General features: G+C 50.2%; 1 protein-coding gene across 1 annotated transcript in view; it reads right to left on the reverse strand.

Annotated features, from left to right (window-relative positions):
* Window positions 1-261: 261 nt before the first annotated feature.
* The window catches only part of CLRN2 (clarin 2), a 236410-nt gene continuing 213962 nt past the window's right edge, over window positions 262-22709 (reverse strand). Inside the window, exon 3 of the mRNA XM_085642374.1 lies at window positions 262-1061. Within this exon, the coding sequence (XP_085498500.1) occupies window positions 796-1061 (266 nt within the window). The 3' untranslated portion in view covers window positions 262-795. The remainder of the gene's footprint in view (window positions 1062-22709) is intronic.

Below are 22709 nucleotides of genomic sequence, written 5' to 3' on the forward strand. Positions count from 1 at the left end.
CCAGTGGCCTCCACAGTACCATTGTTTTTCTCTACTATAGAGCTTACCCCTGGTCTGACTGTCGGGGTCCCCTTGTTTCTTATAAAATAAATGCACTCATGGCACTGTCTTTACTTACTGGATGTCAATTCTTGATGTTTGCGAAACATACAAGTAGCCGGGTCTTCGTTGCCGATATCTTTTCATCGCTAGAATCTCGCGGGTGACCTAACACCGAAGGTGGTTTATTTGACGGAACATGTGAAATAACATAACAACAAAAACAAGCCCAGCCTTTGTTTATTGTGTACGTCAATCTTTCCGGTATACAGGCGTATAGCACGTGACAGTGCACGCGCAGGTGTGTTTTATTCACATCCCATCAAAAGCTCTTCTGACTGCTCGCTTTCTACTAAGGCCTGAGACATCCAAGTTGTCAGCTCTGTAATGTTTTATTTAAACATATTTCCTGTTCCCTGTACAGTGTTCTTTAGCCTGTGGTGTAAGCCTTAACTTACATTAAAAGGCTTTGCCCAATACAGTCCTTTTTGTTTGCAACGAGCAGTAAAACACCGTTCCATTTATGCAATAATCCGAATTCCTTATTTGAAATGCAAAACATATATATCTTTTTATAAAAAGGGAGCATGTCTTTTCTGTTTACATTTTCAAACAAAGCCTTCAAATACTGTACATTTGTTTATCCGCGCAAAACGATATGGAACTGTCTGGTCCTCGTGCTGACCGAGTCTGACATCCATAACTGTTGTCTCTGCATCCGTCACCATGGCGACAGTCAGTGCTGGGGAACAAGCGTTAGTACATGATGTCTTCCGGAGTGACGTTGGCCTCTTCTGTTTTGGTCTTAAATTTGGGGAGGTGGATTCTAGTTGCTGCCATCAACAGCAAGTTTACGGCATGTGTCACTGCGCTTGCCACACAGAGCCAAAGGGAGCTTTGATATTGTTCTTCCAAGACCACAAATTTAAAGACGTTTTCTCGAAAGTTGGCTATCCTCTCGGTCAGACGATGAAGGTGGACAGCAGCTATGAAGCTCGTAACTGCCAGAACTATGAAGATGCCTGCAAAACAACACACAAGACAAATAAATACTTGGAAAATCCTGAAGCATAAACTCATCTTAGAAACAAACTTCACTAGAACTATAAGACAGCTAACATCTGTAAAGGATGGACGTTGAGGAAGATGTGTTTTCATTCTTTTGTATGAGTATTCAACTAAAGGCGTACAGTCTCTATCGTGAGATATAAGCGCTCACTACGAATGGTTCGGTAATTAGTAGGATATTTTTACAACTGATAAAATCCAAATCAAGTCGGAATTTATAGCGATAAATACTACCCAATTGCGAGTTATGAATAACTTTCCAATGTTGGTAGAATGGAAGAAATAAACAAAGACGTGTAGAGATGACGCACAGGCAGTAGTATAAGAAGTACGTTTATTATGATAAAGCCCCAGGCAGGTCCTAGTGAGGTGCTGGCTGGTAGGCAACTGCCCTACACTTTCAAAAGTAACTGTCAGCTGAGGAAGATTAGGGATGGGGTGACATCGAGTGCCAATGGGGGAGGGTGGAATGCAATACGTCACAAAGCAGAGAGGCTCATGACACATGACATCATTACAACACATCTTCCTCCTTTACATTTAGAGGAGGAAAATAACGAGAAAGTGGATGGGGAAAACAAGGAGAAATTAAATAGTACTATACAATTGTTACAAAGTCATCATTTTTTTTTGGCTTAATAATGGGTCTATCAAACCTGCCAATGATGCTGTTATTGACCACAGAATTTTCTGACAACCTGTTTGCCAAGGGATCACTCCTGTGAGCAGACATATGATTAGATAACAAGTCCCTTGAAGATGTGCTCTCTCCAACCTCAACATTACTTTCGCCTTGTACATTTCCAGTTTCATCAAACATGGTGTCTAATTTATCTTCACCAAAGCCAAAGTCCAACCACACTACCCTGTTTCTATCACTATAATCTCTGCATTCATTTCCTGGTGGTTTTGCTTTGGATGAACATCTGGCCAACCTTTTCATGTGCCAGACCTTTCCATCATTAAGTTTGACTGCATTGTGGTATATTTCATAAATGCGTAATGGACATGTGAACTTACCCTCGCCCTTCCTGTTTTTTTTTTTGTCCAGACGGACCTTGACATACTCCCCACATTTATCCGGCAAACATTTAGCACCATTTTATCTGTCAGAACATTCTTTGTAATATTCTTGCGTTAAGGCAATTTTCTTCCCTACAGATTGAGTTGACCATTAAACTTGTTTGATAACTGGCATCCAACTAAGATCTTTGCTCAAAGCTTGTCTACCACTCATTATAACAAAATGACTGTTACCAGTGACTGAACTGGGAGTAAATCTGTAAACCAAAGTTAATTTGTGAATCTCAGACTCCCAGGTCACATTACTGTTCTTTGACAATTGTATGCAACCCTTGATCCCTCTGTTAAAGGGCTCGACTAGACCATTACCTTCGGGATGGTAAAGTGCCGTAGTATTGTGCTTAATACGGTTGCGATGAAGGGGAAACCTTTAAAGGATGATGACATTAATTGTGTCCCATTATCAGTTATTAAACATTTGGGAAGCCCTTCTCTCATGAATATCTTGTCAAGAAATGTGATGACATTGGCGCAGTCAGCATTCTGAACAAATTTGATTTCAGGCCAGTTACAGAAATGATCTACAAGCACTAAAATGTACTTACATGTACCGTTCTGACCAACAACCAGACCCAAAATGTCCAGTCCAACTCTTTCCCATGACATGCTGGGCGATTCAATGGGACTCAAGAGTTTTGTACGTTTTAAGGCTCTTGTCAGAATCATTTTTTTTTGACAATCAAGTTTATTAGATTTTGAAGAGAACAAAAAGTACATTGGTAGCAAATCAGACACATTATTTACACACAGTGCAATTAATAAGGAACAACGGAGACTCATAAGGCATTCATGGGATGAGTATAACACCTGCTTTTAGATAATCATAAACAGGATGAACACGAACTCCTCAGACCCGCAGTAAGTTGAACCATTTGCCCCAAATTTTGCCAATGAGTTCGGGGTATCCCCGAGCTTCGAAGAGGGGCTCCTCCTGGGTGCCACACCAATCCACTCCCCTCCTCCACCTCCGTATTGTAGGGGGTTTAGCTTGGGACCAAAGTGCCGCAATGAAACGTTTTGCTACCGCCATTGCCGTTCCCAAGAAGCGCTTATCAGCCCGGGAGCCATCAAGGCCATCAAACACCCCCAGGAGCAGGCGCAACGGGTCGTGAGGTACCTCCCACCCAAGAGTCTGTGTGAGCTCAAGTTCCACCCCTGCCCAGAATGGCGCGAGGGCGGGACATTGCCACACCATGTGGTAAAAATCCGCTGAAGCCTGACTGCAGCGCGTGCAGGATGGGGAGGGTCGCAGGCGGGCATTGTACAGGCGCTCTGGGGTGAGGTATGCCGCGTGAAGATGATAGAGTTGGACTAGACGCAGCTTGGAGGAGGTCGTCAATGTTTTGGGGGCCATAAGGACATCCCTCCAATCCGCGTCCTCCAAGGGACCCAGCCACCCCTCCCAGCGGGCACGAAGCAGGTCTAGGTCTAGGGCTACGGGGCCGTTGTTCATGAGGTAGCGATAGATCCGCGATACCCCCCTCTACCCAGGTTCCCCATCATCACTTGGGCCTCCAGGGGGCTGAATTCTGGGAAGGATGTGGGGGATGAGACGTGATCTTGGAGGGCATGGCTCAGTTGTAAATATGTGTAGAACTGGGAGGAATGGAGGGAGTAACGGTGTTGTAGGTCTGCCAATGATCTGACATGGTCCCCCACCCAAACGTCTCCCAATTGCGAGATCCCTATGAGGTCCCATCTGCGAAAATCCTGGAGAGACGAGACCTCCGCCAGCCACGTCCCACTCCACATAGGCCTCTGCCTGGTGAGTTTCCAGTCCCACTTTACGTGTCTTAATGCCGCACGCCAGGCCACAAGCACCGCTCTGGTGATGGGGGGAAGAGCCTGCGGCACAGGGCTCCCGTACAGGTAAGCTTGAAGCTGCGAAAAGTTCAATGTCCTGAGTTCCACCCTGTACGCCGGGTCGGACCAGCCGCCCGCGAACTAATCGTGGATCACGATAAGCTGTGTGGCCAGGTAGTAGAGGTGAAGGTTAGTCACCCCCATGCCCCCATCGTAGGGGGGTATGCGGCAGTGTGCCAGGGATATTCGCGGCCTCTTTCCTCCCCACAAGAAGCGGGTAAGGACCCCGTCCAGTTCCGAAACCAACTTCCTGGAATATAAATGGTAATATTTTGTAATATGTACAGGAAGCCGGGGAAGACCATCATTTTAAAAAGGGCACTTCTGCCAAGGGGGTTGAGAGGAAGCGATTGCCATTTCTTAAGGTCCGCTTTAGCCCTGGTGACCAGAGGGGTGATGTTGAAGGCCCACTCAAGCTCAGGGAGGGGGGCAATCCACACCCCCAGGTACTTAAATGGTTGCCTACGCAGGGGGATGGATGTTTGCCAATCGAAGCATGCCCGTGAGGGGTGCAGGGGGACCAGAATGGATTTCGCTGAGTTGAGTCTGAGCCTGGAAATCTGTTCAAAGGCAGAGAGGGCGTCCAGGCATCTCGGGCCAAAGTACTCGGGATCTGCCAGAAAGAGGAGGACGTCATCAGCGTATAAGGCAATCTTGTCGATCTGGTTCAGATCCGAGGCCCAACCCCGGATGAGGGGGTCTTGGCGGATGAGGGAAGCCAGGGGTTCCATTGCTAATGCAAATAAAAGCGGTGAGAGCGGGCAGCCCTGGCGGGTGCCCCTCTGGATAGGAAATGTCTCCGAGAACACACCGTTTATAAGGACCCTGGCCTTGGGAGTAGAATAGAGGACCTGGATGAGGCGTCGGAACGCGGGACCGAGACCCATCCTCTCCAACACATCTTCGAGGTAACCCCAGTCAACCGTATCAAAGGCTTTCTCGAAGTCTAAGAAGAGTAAAGCCAGATACGGAGTGAGGTGGTGGCGATGTGCCAAAGCAAGATGGAGGCGGCGTATGCAATGTCTGGTACCCCGGGCAAGCATGAAGCAGCATTGATCAGGGTGGACCAGCGTTTGCAAGTGGGGGCAAAGTCTTTGTGCCACCACAGTGGCAAAGAGTTTGACCTCCGTATTAATAAGGGAGATGGGGCGGTAGTCTGCACAGGCAAGGGAGGGCGGCTGTGTCTTCGGGAGGACTACAATAGTGGCCACATCCGTCTCGGGCGGGAAGGACCCTTTATCTATCACATAGTTGAACAACTCCACCAAGTGAGGGACCAATGTGTCGCGGTAGGTCGCATAATATTCTTGGGGATAACCATCGGGCCCGGGCATTTTGCCGGAGCGCAACAGTGAAATAGCCCCGTGTAGCTCTTCTGTTGTAAAAGGAAGGTCTAGAGTCTCCGACTCCTTCTGGGAAAGGCAGGGCAGCTGAGTCCCAGTTTCGGCCAATAAGGCCACCAGGGAAGACCGAGGGGTTCGGGCTGCGTAGAGTGCCGCATAATAGCCAGTGAATGTTCGAGCATGGCCTAGGAAGTGACGTGGTGGGTTCCGTCCTCGCCCCGAATCTCAGGAATGATGCGATTGGCCTTGGGATAGGACACTAAGTTATGCAACAGTTTGCCATTTTTGTCGCCCCAGCCATACACGCGCGCCACCGAGGAGCGCCAGAGCATTTTAGCGGACTACAGCGAGATCTGGCATATCTCTTCTCGGATCAGTGTGAGTTGTCGAGCGGAGTCATCGTCATCATTGGTATCTTGGGCGCCTTCCAGCTGTGCCACCTGGGCCTCCAGCTGTGTAAGACGGGTGGATTGTTCCATACGTTTCGCGTGGACCAGACCACTACCTACCCCACGTATTACAGCCTTGCCGGCTTCCCACAGGGTTCCCGGTGAGGAGACTGAGCCCACGTTGGTGGAGAAGTAATGCTTCAGTTCCTGCCCGAGGGACTCGACAAAGTTGGCATCCTGCAGAAACAAGGTGTTCATCTGCCATGCCGTACGGGTGCCGTTAGGAGGGTTTCCGAGACGGAGGGAGACGGGGGAGTGATCGGAGATGCCCCTGGGTAAGATCGTGGCACCGGACATCAAATGACAGTCTGTGGCGGTTAACAGGAATAGGTCAATACGAGAGTGAGTGTGGTGGGCTGCTGAAGTGTGTGTGTACTGTTCCTTGCGGTGGTTCCACACTCTCCAGGCGTCGCAGAGACCCAGGGCGAAGGACCAGTCAGACAGTCGCTTTGCAGATGTTAGACAGGAAGCCGATGGAATGCCAGTCATGTCGCGCGAGGGATGCAGGACCATGTTAAAGTCGCCCCCATCAACCTTCAGACCCTGTGGAAAGGAGGTGAGAACCAGCGTAAGGTGGTGAAGGGCAGAGGCCATGTTGGCGGGGGGAATGTATGTACACAGAAGATTGAGGGGGTGTCCTTCGATCGTGCCCGTCAGGGCCACAAAGCGGCCCTGTATGTCTGTTTCGGCCTGTGCCAGGGTGAAGGGAAGCCCCTTCTGGAGTAGTATGGCCACCCCCCCGGGAGCCCCACGCAAAACCAGAGTGCCAAACCCTGTCAAACCCATATCAGGCGGGAAATTACATTGTGAGCCCAGGAGGTGTGTTTCTTGCAAGAGCAGAATATCTGGCGCGTGTCGCTGGGTGCTACGAAGAACAGCTGTACGTTTGATCCGGTCCAGTAGACTGTTAACGTTCCAGGAGAGGATGTGTAGGCCCTTATGTAAAGTAGACGCCATCCTGCTGGGTAGTGTGTGGGAGAGGGGACACAGGCGCGGGTAATACCGGGTCCCAAGGGAGACAATGATCCGTACCTGGGGCCTCTGAGCAGAGGGCGCGCGGTCTGGTGAGTCCTGTGTCATCATCAAAGGCATGTGTGCATATGTGGCTACCAATAGAAACAGAGAACAGCGGCCCGTGGGTGGCTAAAAACAACAAACATTCGGAAGACAACGGTCCTCCCCGCCTCCCTCTCCCCCCAACTCCCCCACCCTACACTTCTGAAAATGAAGCATCTGTCGCCCTGAAAAGGAAAAACAATTCAAAACAACAACCCTACAATCAGACTAGGTGCTAAGCTAAAACGGTCAGCGGAACATAAACATGGCAGAGATGGACCCCCCCTCCATGTGTTCGGATAAAGATTCATCAACTGCTGCAGTTACACATAGGACATTCATACATCAGGAACTGCAAGTAAGTCCAGGGAGTGAAGTAGGAAGTAAGTCAGAGAGCATGGGGAAGCCCTGATGTCAGGACACTTCCCCCATCAGACCCATACAGTTGAGACTAGTATGCAACAAGGACTGCCAGCGAGCGGGTCCAGAGACTGAATTAGAGAACAGATCACAACACTGGTAGCAGTACTAAAGCCGGATTGCCTCCAATTTAGGGATTAAGAGAGCGGTCTTGCTGTGTGAGCTTTGAGAGGTGAAACGGGAAGTGTTCGATGCCGACCTCTTTCAAGCGTCTTCATCGTCACCGGATCCGTGGAGCGCCGGGCTTCTAGACAGGTCGGAGTCGGACACGGCCTGACGTAGGAACTCCGAGGGGCCTGGATTACCGCTCAAGTCGATCAGCGCCTGGTGATTGGGATGCCTCCCCTCGACTGTCGTTTTTCTTACGGGACCTAGTCCGGCGTCTCTGAGGCTTAGGCATAGTCGGGAGTGGCTGCAAGGGGGCTCGATGCACAGGGGAGGAGGCTGACAAATCCATGAGGGGCCGCTCCTCTGTGAGCCAGGCCCATGCTGCCTGAGGGCTATCAAAGAAGACTGTTTTGTTTTGGAAGATAACCTTGAGCCGGGCCGGGAAAAGAAGGCCGTAGCGGAGACCCATGTTACGGAGCTTCTGTTTAACCTCATTGTATGTTCGTCTCTGGGCCTGCACCTCCCTGGTGTAATCCGGGAAGACCATGATCCTAGCGTTCTGAAACTGCAACGGGCCCTGTGCCCTGGCCGCCCCAAGGATGGCATCTCTGTCCCAGAAATTAAGAACCCTCAGGATCATGGGTCGGGCAGGGGCTTCGGGCGGAGGCTTGGGAGCCAAGGAGCGGTGAGCCCGTTCAACGGCGAACCAGGGTGAGAGGGAGTCTTTAGGCATCCAGGAGCGCACCCAGGTTTCCACGAATGTGTCGGCACGACCCTGCTCCACTCCCTCGGGAAAACCTACAATGCGCAGGTTGTTTTGTCGTGACCTGTTTTCGGCATCCTCAGCCCTTCGATGGTGCTCCGAGGTCTGGGTCTGGAGACGCGCCACCTGGGTCTTAAGATGGCCAATGGCGTCTTCCGCCGTGGAGATACAGGCCTCTGCCTCTGTGACTCGAGCCGTCACGTTGCACAGGTCCTGAGGAATGAGAGCCATGTCGACCCTTACTTCTCCGATCTTGTTTTCGACCGATGCCTGCGACGTGAGATCACCCCCGGTGGCGCCTGGCCCGTTGGACGCCCCACTGCTAGGGTCCCTGTCCGACGTGGTGAATTGGTCCATTTTTGTTTGGGTTTGAGGGGACGGAGTCTGCAGGGTGCGGTTTCTGCCCATGGCCACCAGGGCAGGATCCGACCAACACAGGCCTGGCGAGCAATGATCCCGCAGAGGAGGAGGGGGAACCGTCGACACCCAGACCGTCGATGCTCAGGTCCGGGCGCCCGAGACCCCCCCCCAGGCCCAAGGAAGGCAAGATCAGCTCGGTGATTCAATCCCAACGGCAGGACCAGACGAAATGCTCCAGTGGAGGGCAGCCGTCCCAACCCAGGCGACAGCCACAGCCACAATCTCCAAGTTCAGTCCCCAAGTCCAGCCGAAGCGGCCTCACCCCCAGGAGAGCAGTTTAGAGGGTTGGATCGAACAGCAGCCCAGGGGGAGCGGAGGCCCATGGTCCAGAGCAGAAGGGCCTCTTTCGATTCCCACCGTCTGATCCAAGGAAGCACCCCTCGACAGGGAGCGCGGTGTGGAAGGGAGCAAGACCTGTGAATCGAACAAGCGGGGGTGGGAGGCGCCGTCTTGCCACCACCCGACGTGGTGGCCAAACCCCACCCCAGATCCCCTTCCCTGGAAGCTTCCACCAGCTGAGAGACAAGAGAGACACTTGCAACCCCGGGCCCCAGATGACCTGGCAGTGTCGGAGGTGTCGGTACTCCCACGGGAAAACCCCGTAGCGCAGGGAAGCAGACTCTGAGCGGCCCAGTCGATCGCAACCGGAGAGGCTACACACCGTTCAGGAGATAGGTCAGTGGCCGGCCCTGATGGTGGATGGAAGGAGCCGGCCCAGGGCTGCAGGGAGGGTGGAAGCGCAGGGTGACAGTGGAGGGAGAGGGGGGCGAGGGCACCAGGTCACAACTCCGCCCGCCACCCGACGTAGTTGCCAATCCCCAACCCCCAGCCCCACTCACCAGGAAAACCCACGGCGCGATCAGCAGGATTCCGTTCTCTCCTCCACATCAGCTAGTGCCCCCGGGTACCCAACCGTGGCTTCCAGCTGGGCCAGGGCTCGCTCCCCTCCACCCGCTCCGGTAGTCGAGGTCAATACGCCACCAGGTCACCGGGCCACACCGGCGGCAGGCGGGGGTGGGGGTGCCGAGAGAACAAGTCAGAGGACCAGCAGCGAAGGCCGAGCCATGGCCTGCCGCCCCTCCGCCGGCTAAAACTCTTCCACCGGCTAAGACCAGGCCCCGGCATCACGGGTGGCAGCTTGCAGTTATCAGGGGGTTGGGCCCCTCAGGGCATCGGCGGCAGGCCTGTGCGGGTCCCGGCAGGTGTCAACGGGCCCCCACTCCCGACAATCCAATCCTTGGGGGAAGGAGGGCGCCGAGGGGAGCAAAGTGGGGAATACGCAGTGGAGGCCGGACCAAGGCCCACTGCCCCCGGTCCAGTCCAGAACTCCCCAGTGGAGGCTCTATTCTTGAGAAATAGTATACCGGGGCTCAGCAAGAGGTGCAGAGGGTCTCAGGCAGCAAGGAAGAGCGGCAGATGGCAGCAGTCGGCGTCGGCGGCGGATGCAAGGCGGATGATGGCGGGGGTCAGGAGCACTCTCAGAGTGCGACTGCCATCTTGACGCCTCAGGCCACGCCCCAACCTTGTCAGAATCATTGCATGCACACATTCTCTAACTAAACGTTCAATGTCTTTGTCAAGACCTGGCCACCAGTCATTGCTCTTAACCCTTTGTTTTGTTTAGGAAATGCCCATGTGTCCCTCATGGCATAGCCTTACAATCCTTTTCCCTAATCTGAATGGTGGAACCACCTTACCAAATCTAGATAGTAAACCATCATTGACACACAACTCATCTTTGACTTCCCAGAAAATTCTCTCATCAGTTTTGATATTCTTTCTTTATGGGCAGATATTGAGAAATCAATTTGGCATCCTTTTTTCTTGAGGGAGTGTTTGTCTTTCACTTCTAGACCCTCATCCTTATCTCTTCCTATTTTCAAGAACACTTGCGAAATGTTATCCCCTATTTTTATTTGTTATAAATATTGTAAAGATCAATTTTTACACTCATTAATTTGGTATAATACTTCTATTAAAATAAACAATAGAATAATTTTCTGGAAAGATTGGTATTCTAGAGGTTTTAAATGGGTACATCAATTTTTTCAAGACAGTACCTGCCTGCCATTTCGAGAAATACAATCGCTTTTTTCCTTTCCGGACTCGTATGAAATCAAATACAGACCACTTGTGGTCTCAGAAACTCAAACCTCTTATAACAAACTTTCTCTGGCTCAGATAACCTCTCCTTCACCTCCTCCTATTCATTACTTATTGGATGCACTCCCCTCCACATCCAAGTTATATAAACATGTTACACTGATCCCGGAAGACACAATTAAAACACAAATAGAGAATTTTTTGGAAATTGATTTGCAAACTTCGTTTTCCATTCTAACTTGGCATAAAATCTGGGTTTAAATAAGAAAATCTTATAGAGCGGCCAATGCAATTCAAACCTTGTTTTTCATTTTTAATCGCCTTTTGATCACTCCTGTTACCCTACATGAACTAGACTCTGCAGTCCCTTTTAACTGCAGGTCTTGTTCTCAACCCTCAGCAAACCTTAAACCTTAAACGCATGCTCTTTGAATGTCCTCTTATTTATGAATTTTGATTGAAGGTTTGGCAACAAATCAATATTATTTTCAACACACGTGTCCCATTTAATTTTGCTAGCATATTTTTAGGTAGTATCTCTGATTACTGGAGTTCGCAACCTAAGGATTTTCATATAATAGACTTACTTCTGGCAGATGCTTTTCAACAAATTATGAAATCTTAGAAAGATACTTCCCAGGTTTCATTTCAGGAATGGTGGTATGGAGTCTGTTACAACCAAAGACTTGATAGCGCATATGTCCATCCAGTTGCACTTGCGATTAAAAGGGATCTCTTATGGTTACCCATAACTACTTTCTTGAATATTTCTGCCGCAATTCACAATTACATAACCCTAGAATTGAAGAAGTGCCTAAACTTCCATGAAATGTTTCTCTAGTAATAACATTTTTAATGTATTAGTTTTATGCCGTTTAGATTTTATTATAGACTGCTTGTATGTTGACAGGGAATTAATGCATTTGTTCCTGATAGTGCTTTGTATTCTACATTTGTAATGACATATTTAATGAGTTTTTGTTTATCTGTAGTCTAATTGCTTATGATTTCAATAAATTTCTATTTTTTAAACTAAAACATTTTTGAGATTCTTTTTCTGAGGCCAGAATCCACAAGTAAAGTCACAAATTTTCAGTAACACATTGTCCTTGGCTACTTTCTCTGTCACCTCTGAGAGTGTAATACATTTTAATCCTTCACTGAAAAGCAAATACACTTTATAGTATTCCTCCATAAATTGCCCATCGCTCTCTTCAAGGGGTAACAGTAACCTGCTAAGAAAATCCGCTAATCTATTCTTGACCCAAGGCCAGTATTCCACGTCATAGTTGTAATCAAGCAATTTCATGGACATCTTACTGATCCTGGAGGAGGCATTAAGTAGGCCTGCCATTGACAATATTTTATTAAGGGGCTTATGATCTGAACATAGGATGATGTGGAATCCCCAAACATGTACATGACAATATTTCATGCTCGATAACTGAGCATTTTTGTTCAGCTGTCGTAAGTGAATGTGAAGCAAAAGCTACCACCCATTCATTACTCTCTTTGTCCCGTTGCGACAAAACTGCGCCTAATCCTTTGTTGCTGGCATCAGGCGTCACAATGATCAGGGCTGCGGGATCAAAACCTTTAAGAAATGGAGCTTTGCTGATCTCCCTTTTGATGTTATCATAAGACTTCTGGCATACTCTGGACCATTCAAACCTCGCTTTGTTTTTAAGCAGCTGACTAATATGGTATGTTTTCTCCAAGAAGTTTTTAATGAACTTGGAATAATACTCAGTTATTCCCTGGAACGCCCTGACATTATATTTCCCAGTGGGATTTGGTACATTAACAATCGCATAGACAAGACGCTGTTTAGGTTTAATGCCTTCTCTGCTGATGCTATGTCCTAAATACACAACTTCCTTTTGAGCAAACTTGCATTTGTTAAATTCCATTGTCCTAATATCTCTAGAACTTGCGCAAGTCTGGCATTTTGTTCTTCATTACTGCTCCCCATGATTAGGATATCATCCTGAAGAAATTTCACACCAGCTACCCCATCAAGAATATTAGTCATTAACCTTTAAAACAGGGCAGCAGTGGATGCCAGACCAAAAGGTACCCTGCAAAACGGAAGCAGCCAAATGGTTTGATACATTTTGTATATTTTTTGCTGTCTGGATGCAATGGTACCTGGTAGTATGCAGATTTTAAACCAATAGTCGTGAACATACCCTTTATGGCCACAAGCATTTCATTAATGCGACGAAATGGAAATTTGTCAATGCATAATCTGACCTTACCACTGGGATGTTTAACAACTACTAATGGAGAAACCCACCTAGCAGACTACAAAGGTTTAATGATGCCATCTGCAACCAACTTCTCTAGTTCCTGGTGTACTTACTCCCTAATGGAGATGGGTAAATCCGTAATTGAGATGGGTAAAAGTCTGACTTTGTGTATAAAAGGTATAGCATGCTGTTTCAATTCAATTTTATGCTGAAAATCATTACATTTTCCAACCTGCCAGAAAAAACTTCTGGAAACCTCCTCCTCAATTCAGTACATGTTTTAGCCACATTGTTGAGTACAAGCTCGCTGCTGTTAGGATTTAGAATAATACCTAGTTCATCCTGATCACTCCAACTAAGTACAGATGGTCCTCTCTCTGCAACAAAAAGATTACAATGTGCTTTTCTATTCTTAAATTGGAAATGAAGATTCCGTGATCCCAAAAAAATCAATACTATCACTAGTATAGCTTTTAGCAATAACATAGGGTTTGTCAAGGTATGAGCCTAGGTTGTCAACAAAGTTACGTTTCCAGACCTCTTCACTTACAATTTTGAAAGGTGACCCAGAATTAGCTACTACCTTAATCAAAACACCACACATATCCACTTCACACATGGGTTTTTTAATCTTTACAAGGTTGACATTCAAAATGTCATAGTCAATGCAAAATACGTAGTTCACATCTGAGGAATCAGAATCATCTGATTCCCTTCATCTTCGTCCTGCACACATTTTTACTTGAATCAGTATTTTTATATTTTTTTTCAAACATTTATTTATTGAAATTTATACTCGACAACCAAGTACAACAGCTACTGAGCTGCAAGTAACATCGCGTGACAGCACGCCGGCTTACCCGCTCTCACAGGAGCCCCACAGACAAGGAATTGTTATCAACGTGTAGACTGGTTAGCCCTAGGAAGCGGCACAGAAGCATATGGAGTGGAACAGTTATGCTATACGTCCAGAGCTTAACCAGGAAGCAGGATCTGAGTCTTTTGGGGCCATGTGCACCAAAATCAAAACAGCAGGCCCCCACCATGCTCACCTCCTAACGAGCGAGACTCGGAACGATTGTAATAACTAACCAAACAGTATACACAAAAAAAAAAAGAAAAAAAAAAAACCCAAACAAAAGACCCCCTCCCTTCCTCCCCCCCGCCTCCCACCCCACCCCTTAGAAAAAGAGAGAAAGATAGAAAGAAAGAAGAGAGGAAGAGACAATCCAGGGGAAGCCGAGGGAGAGAACTTGCACTTTGTAGCACCAACGCCAGCGCACAGGACTATAGTTGAAAGAGGCGAAGACCCCTAATGGAAGGCAGACACACCGCCGAAGGTAGACCCCGTGAGAGGAACGAGACCAGGGGGCCCCATTTCAATTCGAACCTTGCATAGTCATCTCGAAATATGTCGGCCATGCGTTCCAGGCTGAGGAGGCGCCACAGGCGGGAATGCCACATCGAGTGGGGGCACTCTGCTTCTTCCAGGATGCTGCTATGGCCACCTTGGCGGCCCCCAAGCATGTCCACAGTATGGCCTTGTCTGCCCGGGTTTGGTAGCGCAGAGAGGGGTCTCGGAGGCCAAGCAACGCGGACTCAACTGTGGTCGGGACGGGGTACCCCAGGATATCCTTAATGTGAGCTAAAATTTCCTCCCAGAATGGTCTAATAGTCGGGCAGTCCCACCAGATGTGGCGAAAGTCTCCCAGGAATCCACATCCCCGCCAACAACGGTCAGAAGTTGCGGGGAAGATACGATGAAGCTTAGAGGGGTAGAGATACCAGTCCATCATAGTTTTCGTATGGGCTTCCCTAAGTTCCATCGAGTGGTTGTGTTTAGCTATGTTTGTCCATAAAGCCGCCCACTCTCCCTCAGTAATGTCCCGACCAACTATCCCTTCCCACAAAGCAGTGTAACGTGGACGCGGGTTATCTGAGGTGTCCAAGAGGTAGCTGTAGAAGAAGGAAATGACCCCCCGCATGTTGACCGTGGCGCGTATGAAGCGTTCAAAACACGTGAGGGGCCTGGAGTTAGCCAAGTGGACCCCTGGGGATTGCAACCAATGCTTCAGCTGGAGGTAGTGGAAGAGCTCCGTCTGAAGGAGATCAAAATCCTTCCTACACTCCTGGAAGGAAAGAATCTTTTGGTTGTGGAAGAGGTGCCCGATCATTAGGCACCCGCCTCTCTCCCAGGGGGTGTAAGAGCTCCCCCGCTGCACCGGAGGGAAAGCGGGGTTGCGATGGATCGGGGTCTGGGGGGAAGGAAAGCTAGTCCAGCTAGCATCATGAGAGACCGAATCCCAAACTTTCAGGGTCGTTCTCGTGGGAGTGCTTACATACACATTCGCTGGTCTGTCCTTCTTCGGGCGCCAAATCAGATCCCATATTGTCTCCCCTGTTACCGAACGGTCCATGTGGAGCCAGTGTTTGTCCGATTCCCTTTTGGACCATTCGAACGAGCACGCGCAGTTGAGCCGCTTTGTAATAGAGGCGAGGGTCCGGGAGGCCCCCTCCCCCTCTCTGTCTAGGCCTGCGGAGCAGCGAATATGCAAATCGGGCTCGTTTATCTTACCATATGAAACGAGTAAAAAAGGACCGCAGGATAGAAAAAAAGGCTGTGGGAAGCTCTATTGGAAGGGCCTGGAAGAGATATAGTAGTTTGGGGAGTAACGTCATCTTTAACTCATGTATCCGCCCCAACCAGGAGATAAACAGGGGTTTCCAGCGAGCCAAGTCTGCCTTTATTTGTCCGATAATGGGGGGAAAGTTGGCTTTATACAGCCCCTCCACAGTGGGGGTAAGGTGGACCCCTAAATATTGTAAGTATCGGACTGCCCATTGCAACGCCGTGCAGGCCTTAAGATTCGGTAGGTCCTCTGCCGCGACCGTTAGATTAAGGATATAGGATTTGTCCACGTTAATCTTGAACCCCGCCACCCCTTCAAACTGAGCCAGCTCGTCATGGAGGGCAGGGAGAGAGCTGGCGGGCTGGGTGAGCGACAAGAGGACATCGTCCGCAAAGAGTGATATTTTGTGCTCTTCTCCTGCGAAGGGGATACCCGATATAAGAGGGTTGCGCCTAACGGCCATCGTGAAGGGTTCGATACTCAGAGCGAAAAGTAGGGGAGAGAGAGGGCATCCCTGCCGAGTACCCCTAGATAATTGAAAGGGGGAGGAAAGGACGCCATTGACCTGCACTCTGGAGTAAGGGAGAGAGTAGTTGGCCTTAATCTTCCTGATAAACTCCTCCGCAAAACACATCCGGCGAAGAGTCGCGAAGAGGAAGCCCCAATCCACAAAGTCAAACGCAGGGACCTGTTTTTTAGAGCCCTTTTTCCATGAGGTTTATAATACGTCGGGTGTTGTAATGTGTCTGCCTGCCCGGAATGAATCCGGATTGATCCGGGTGTATAAGGGCGGCCATCAACGGGTTAAGTCTCGTCGCTAGGATGGAAGAGTAAACCTTAGCATCGAGATTCAAGAGGGCAATGGGCCTATATGAGGAACAAAGTTCTTTGTTTTTCCCCAGCTTGGGGATGACTGATATGGTGGCTTCGGCCATAGAATGGGAGACCTCTCCTGCCTCCGCGAGATGATTAAAAAGTGAGGTGAGACGGGGGGCCAGGTCCGATGCAAATGTACGGTAGAAGTGAGCCCTCAAGCCGTCGGGGCCAGGGGCCTTGTTGATTTTCAGGGCCATAATAGCCTTCGTAACCTCTTCTACCGAGAAGGGGGCTGCCAAATCCTCACAGGCCCTCTGGGAGAGTGTGGGTAGGGGGAGCTGTTGTAAGTACTTAATCTGACCCTCGGCATCCAAGGAATCCGCCGAGTAGAGCGAGCTGTAAAAGGCTCCAAAGATGTCCGCCTTGTTCTTATCAAGGTGGGTCAGGGCCTGGTTGGAATCCCTAATGTTGCCAATGTATTCCCTCTCCCTCTTTTCCGGTAGCTGGCGGGCCAGGTGTCGCCCTATTTTGTTCCCTTGCACGAAGGACGAGTGTCGCAGTTTTAAAAGGGTGAGTTCCGCCTTGTTATTGTAGATCGCGTTCAGTTTACCTCGAATTGCCGTAAGGGGGAGAAGGGTAAGACGCGTAGGATTCGTCTTGTGACTCTGTTCAGCGAGTTCCAGTTCCCTCTCAAGCTGCTCGCATTCAAGAGCTCTTTGACGGTTCAGGGAGGCATTCAGAGCAATACATTTGCCCCTAAAGACCGCCTTGAAAACGTCCCACCGCACCGCCTCTGAGGTATCTTGCGTATTATTAAGGGCAAAGAAGTCTTCTATGGCCTCTCGGAGAGCAGCTCTATAGACTATGTCCCTAGTGAGGGAGGCTGGGAAGAACCATTTTGGAGTGTGGGAACGCACGCCCCCCCAATACAGGCTTACAGTCACCATACTGTGGTCGGAGACGGCGAGGGGTAGGATGCGGGCGTCCCGGAGTGTGCCCGTCAACAATTGGCTAATAAAAATGTGATCGAGGCGGGAGTAGGTATGGTGAATATGCGAAAAAAACGTATAGTCACACGTAGTGGGATGCATCAAGCGCCATGCGTCACGAAGGCCCAAGGTAGCCAGTCGTTGTTTGCAGCTGTCCGGGAAAATACCAGCCCCAGAGCGCTGGGGGTGGGAGCTATCCAAGTCCCCCTGCCACACCAGATTAAAGTCCCCCAGAGCCAGAACCATCCCCTCTGCAAACGAATTCACCTTGGTCAGAAGGGAAGCGAGGAAACCTGCCTGTCCCGAGTTGGGGGCGTAAATCGAGAGAACAGTGCACAACCTGCCCTGTAGGGAGCCCTTAACTATAACCCACCACCCGTCCTTATCGGAAGCCACGTCTAAAGGTTGGAATTTCACTCTGGAATGGAAAAGGAGGGCAACTCCCCGCTGTTTAGTCGTTGCCGAGGAGCGGTAAATGAGAGGGAACTGCCTATGTTTGAGCCTAAGCTCGTCTACCCGCCGTAGGTGTGTCTCCTGTAGGGCAACAATGTCCAAATGGTGGTCGGCCAAGAACTTCCATACCCTTTGGCGTTTATGGGGGGAGTTAAGGCCCTTAACATTCCATGTTCCAATTGAGATAACCATTACAGCAAGTCAGCCCCACCGCCCGCTCCAGACCATTGTGCGCCCCCCAGTCCTCCCCAGGACTCCCTCCCCACCGCCCCCATCTCCTTGACGTTGACCCCCCGACCCACCCCCTGGAAAGAAGAAAAGAAGAGAAAAAAGAAAATAGAGGAGAAAAACAATACCCAGAGAGCAAAAGCCGCTTCACATGGTATCATTGATAACAGGCAGAGCGTGGGGATCCCGTCCGCCACTCAACCCGATAAAGTAACAGATCAACACATGGAATGCACTTGAGACTGCCAACAGCAATACAAGTCTTCAAAGAACTCAGAGAGTCAGCAAGGGTCGTCTCAGGAAGGGGGGGGGGACCACCCCCACAGCAGGGCATCCCTCAAGGACCCCCCCCGTTCCAGCCAGACCCGGGCCCAGGAATAGGGCCGCCGCCACAGAGCACGCCTCCTAGCCATCCCAGCGGAGACCACATCAGCGCGGCGAGCGTCCCGCCGAGATCCAGGAAGAGGAGGTCTCCCCCGCCTGGGATCCCCCGGGGCCATCGGGGGGTGCCGCACCCCCTCCAGATGTCGGAAGTCCCAATAAAGCGAGGCCAGCCCGAAGATCAACAACATGACGAGGCTTATTCTCATAGTCAAATGAGAGACCAAAAGGGAAAGTCCATTGGTATCGAATCCTCCCTTCCTGCAGGTGCGTTGTTATGGGGCGAAATTGTTGTCTCCGGGCTAGGGTGGCAGGGGTCAGGTCTTGATATAGGGCACAGGAAAAACCTTGAAAAGTAACCTCCGTCAGGGCCCTAGCGGCTGTCAGGACCGCTTCCTTCGTTTTGTGTGAATGAAATTTCGCCATTATGTCGCGTGGGCGCCTCTTCTCCCCGACCTGGAGGGGACTAACCCGGTGGGCCCAATCCAACTTGATCTTCATCACCCGGGGCTTCAAAACCTCAGCAAAGAGCCCCTCCAAAAAAGCCTCCAAGTCCGGACCCTCTGCCCGCTCCTCCAGAAAGCGAACGCGGACGTTGTCCCGTCGAGCCCTGTTCTCTAAGGGCCCGATTCACAGAATTAACTTAAGACAAAATCCGAAACTTACTACTTTTGGTATTCACAGAATACACTTACTACTTTTGGTATTCACAGAATGCACTTACTACTTTTGGTATTCACAGAATGGATTTATGACTACTAACTTTACGTCCGCACTCGGGCCGGAAATTCTGGCCTGGAGGCGGAAATTCCGGCCCGGAGGCGGGGCATCCGGCCCGGAGGTGGAGCTTCCGGCCCGGAGGTGGGGATTCCGGCCAGTGGCGGAGATTTAGCCATGGCAAAAATCTCCACCTCCGGGCCGGAAGCTCCGCCTCCGGGCCGGAAGCCCCGCCTCCGGCCCGGAAGCCCCGCCTCCGGGCCAGAAGCTCCGCCTCCGGGCCGGAATTTCCGGCTCGAGTGCGGACGTAAAGTTAGTAGCCGTAAATCCATTCTGTGAATACCAAAAGTAGTAAGTGCATTCTGTGAATACCAAAAGTAGTAAGTTGGATCCCCGCCAGTTGGCCCTGCAGATCCGTACGCAGCTGCCCAATGGCCTCTTGGATGTCCTGGCCCAGTTCCTTGCGGAGATCAGTCTTAAAGACCTGCAGGGAAGCTACTAAGTCCTCCTTGGTGAGAGCCATGGCGTCGGAAAGCCGGTCTGTCACCACGGCCGGCGCCCTATCCGTCGACCCAAAAAAGGAGGAGACCGATGCAGGCTTCTTCGGGACAGCCCTCTTGGGAGACATATAGTCACACCGCTACTGAGGCCCACTCCTCAAGCCGTGGGCGGGCCTCGAGCCAATGCCAGCAAAAAAAGGCCGGGCACCTTCCCCCGCGGCGCCGGATTCCCCCGCTGCCTCTAGTTGGCGGGCCCCGCGCAGTACAAAGGGCCCCAGGGGGGAGGACGTTCCCCCGCAGAGCACCCGGCAGTCGCGTCTCCCTCTGGCCCGGAAAGAGGGTGTAGCCGCGGGTGGGGGTGCGGGTGGGGGCCCCCCCTCCGATATGCACCGCCCGGTCCACTCCAGTACCTCAATCGCCAAGGTGGGCAGCCCCAAGTCCGTCTTTGCCTCTCTCGGACCCCCTGGCTCGTGCCTCCGGAAAGGAAAGCCCCCGCTAACATCTGCAAAGCAGGGCTCTGCCTGGCGCGCTAGGCCCCAGCCGCCATGTTGGAGTCAGGCACGCCGGTACACTCCTAACTGCCGGTCTTCGATTCGTGCCGCCACCTTCCTCCGGACTTTCCTCTCGGGGGGGCGCCCCCCCCGGCCGTCGGGTCGACACAGCCCACCTCCGCCTCCGCCTCCTTCACATGTTCCCTTTCGCTGCCGTGAGCCGGCTGATGCAGACAAGGCCCTCTCGCACCTTCAGGGAGATTCGCCGGACCCGGTATAGTCGTCCTGCGCTCGTCACCTTTGGCGGGCGCCTCACACATCCTCAGTCCAGACCCGCTCCCGCCGGAGAGATCCCCGAGGTACGAGCGGCCCGGGGCTCCTCCCCACTCTCTCAGCGGAGACCCGACCAGGGCGCCGCCATGTTGTCAGCGACAAGCAGGGCACCACCTCGTCTAATCCCGGCCGCCCGCCTGTTCCTCCGCTCCTCAGAAAGGCGTCCACGGGTCCCAAGCACTGCCGCACAGCTTCGGGGCCCAGGTGACCGCTTTAAATGGTCGTTGGCAGCCTTGCCATCGGGTGTACTAGTGCGCGGACCGGGAGCCGAGACGGATCACGTCCGCTCGGCCATCTTGCCCGGCCACGCCCCCCAGTTTTTTTCTTTATGCACATTTTGGAAAAATGCCCACACATACCACAAAACGCACCTTTTTTTATATTTGGCAGGAAATTTATTTAAATTTGCTAAATGTTCACTAGAACCAGAACAGTAAAATTTCCTGGAACTCTGTTTTCACCTGTTGACCTCCTAGTGTTCTTTTTCTGAGTGATGTCTACCTTTGTATTCTTCCTTCTTGTTTCTGTTACCACCAGGCTTACTAATAAGCTTAACTTAATTAGGTTCATTAAGCACTGCCATGGCACACCTCCTTGTAAGTTCAGCTTTTTTGACCAGTGCCACCACTTGTTTTAAGGGAGATTCACTGTTAACCCACAACATGTCCTGTATATTTGGACTGCTCGCATGCATAATTATTTGGTCACATAAAAATTCTTCTTGTAAAATACCAAACCTGCATGTTAATGCCAACACTCTTCAGGCAGACACATACTCATCCACACTTTCGTTTTCCCCTGTTTACGTTGGAAAAACTTATATCTATTCACTGCAACAGATACAATTGGTGAGAAATGTGCATCAAGGTCCTGTAAAGCATGTGAAAACATCATCTCCTTCACGAGGTTTCTTCTCTATCTGATTATATGTTTTAAGACCACCCGGACCCAGGCAATATCACAGCACTTTTATTTTCTTCTCAGGAGTGAAATCCTCCTCATCAAATGTTTCCAAATAGTTACAAAAATATTCTTTCCACTCCTTCCAAGGCATGCATGGTTCACCTCTAGATACTAAAAATGGTTGTGGATTGGACAAATTCATAAGATTCAGTCCGCATATATTTAGAGAATAGAAGTATGCAGAAATGACTAAGAATACTTTGCAATACTAAATAATGCACAAGCTAGCAGTTGACTCTGTAGCGTAATACTTTGTAAAAAAAAAACACCACAATTACAACAATGTAAGCAGTGAACTATTTGGTAATGAATATCGTTATACTCTGCATAAATGTAAAACTATTGTCAAAATCCTTATTTCCCTTCCCATTGCACCTTATTATTTCTTTTTTAAGTATATTTAAATAAGGGAGTTCACCAAACCAATAACACTTGACGAAAGTCACCGCATTCCTCCACTGTAAGATCCGGGAAGTAGATATTTCCAGGTATGCATTTTCCTTCAGCTTCCTCTCAAGCAGTATGGAGTTCCTGCTCCATGCCTCTTCGTGCGTGTACTCATGCAAAAAATGTGCATATCCGCCTTGCAGCTGTCGAGTTCAAATATTATCTTGGTGCGCACAGCCACACACATGCGCTCTGGCTGATTCCTGTGGAAGGGCACAAAAGGATTTCTGACGTCCGATTCCAAACGGTGACAAGAACAACTTCGCTGATCACACAGTAGCTTGTCATTCAAAGATGGCCACCTTACGTACTGCACCTAATGTTTTTCTGAAGTCGATCGGGCACAATACTGTGCTTACACAACTCACTCTTCAATGAAGAAAGAACGTAAACGTTCTCATTTTCTACAGTCTGTCAACCTGACAGCTTCTCCAACGCTCTAGCGAATGTCTCACTTCAAATCCTCCTGATTTGAGTGTCAGCAAATGTAGGCAACCGAACGGGTTGTCCCCTAAAACGCAGAGGTAATACACCAGGCGTATTCTAATTATAATTTCTTCCACGACACGGCAATCCTTTTTCTTTTCTTGCTCTTCAGGTGGGTTCATTCCTTAGAAAGGTGACTGGGGCTTGACTCAGCTTGTCGCGACTTTGTAGAGATGATGCGTAGGCAGTAGTATGAGAAGTAAATATATTATGATAAAGCCCCAGGCACGTCCTAGTGGGGTGCTGGCTGGTAGGCAACTGGCGTACACTTTCAACTGTAACTGTCAGCTGAGGAATGTTAGGGATGGGTA

The sequence above is a fragment of the Triturus cristatus genome, chromosome 2_2 (genome assembly GCF_964204655.1).
Source record: "Triturus cristatus chromosome 2_2, aTriCri1.1, whole genome shotgun sequence".
Lineage (NCBI taxonomy): Eukaryota > Metazoa > Chordata > Amphibia > Caudata > Salamandridae > Triturus > Triturus cristatus.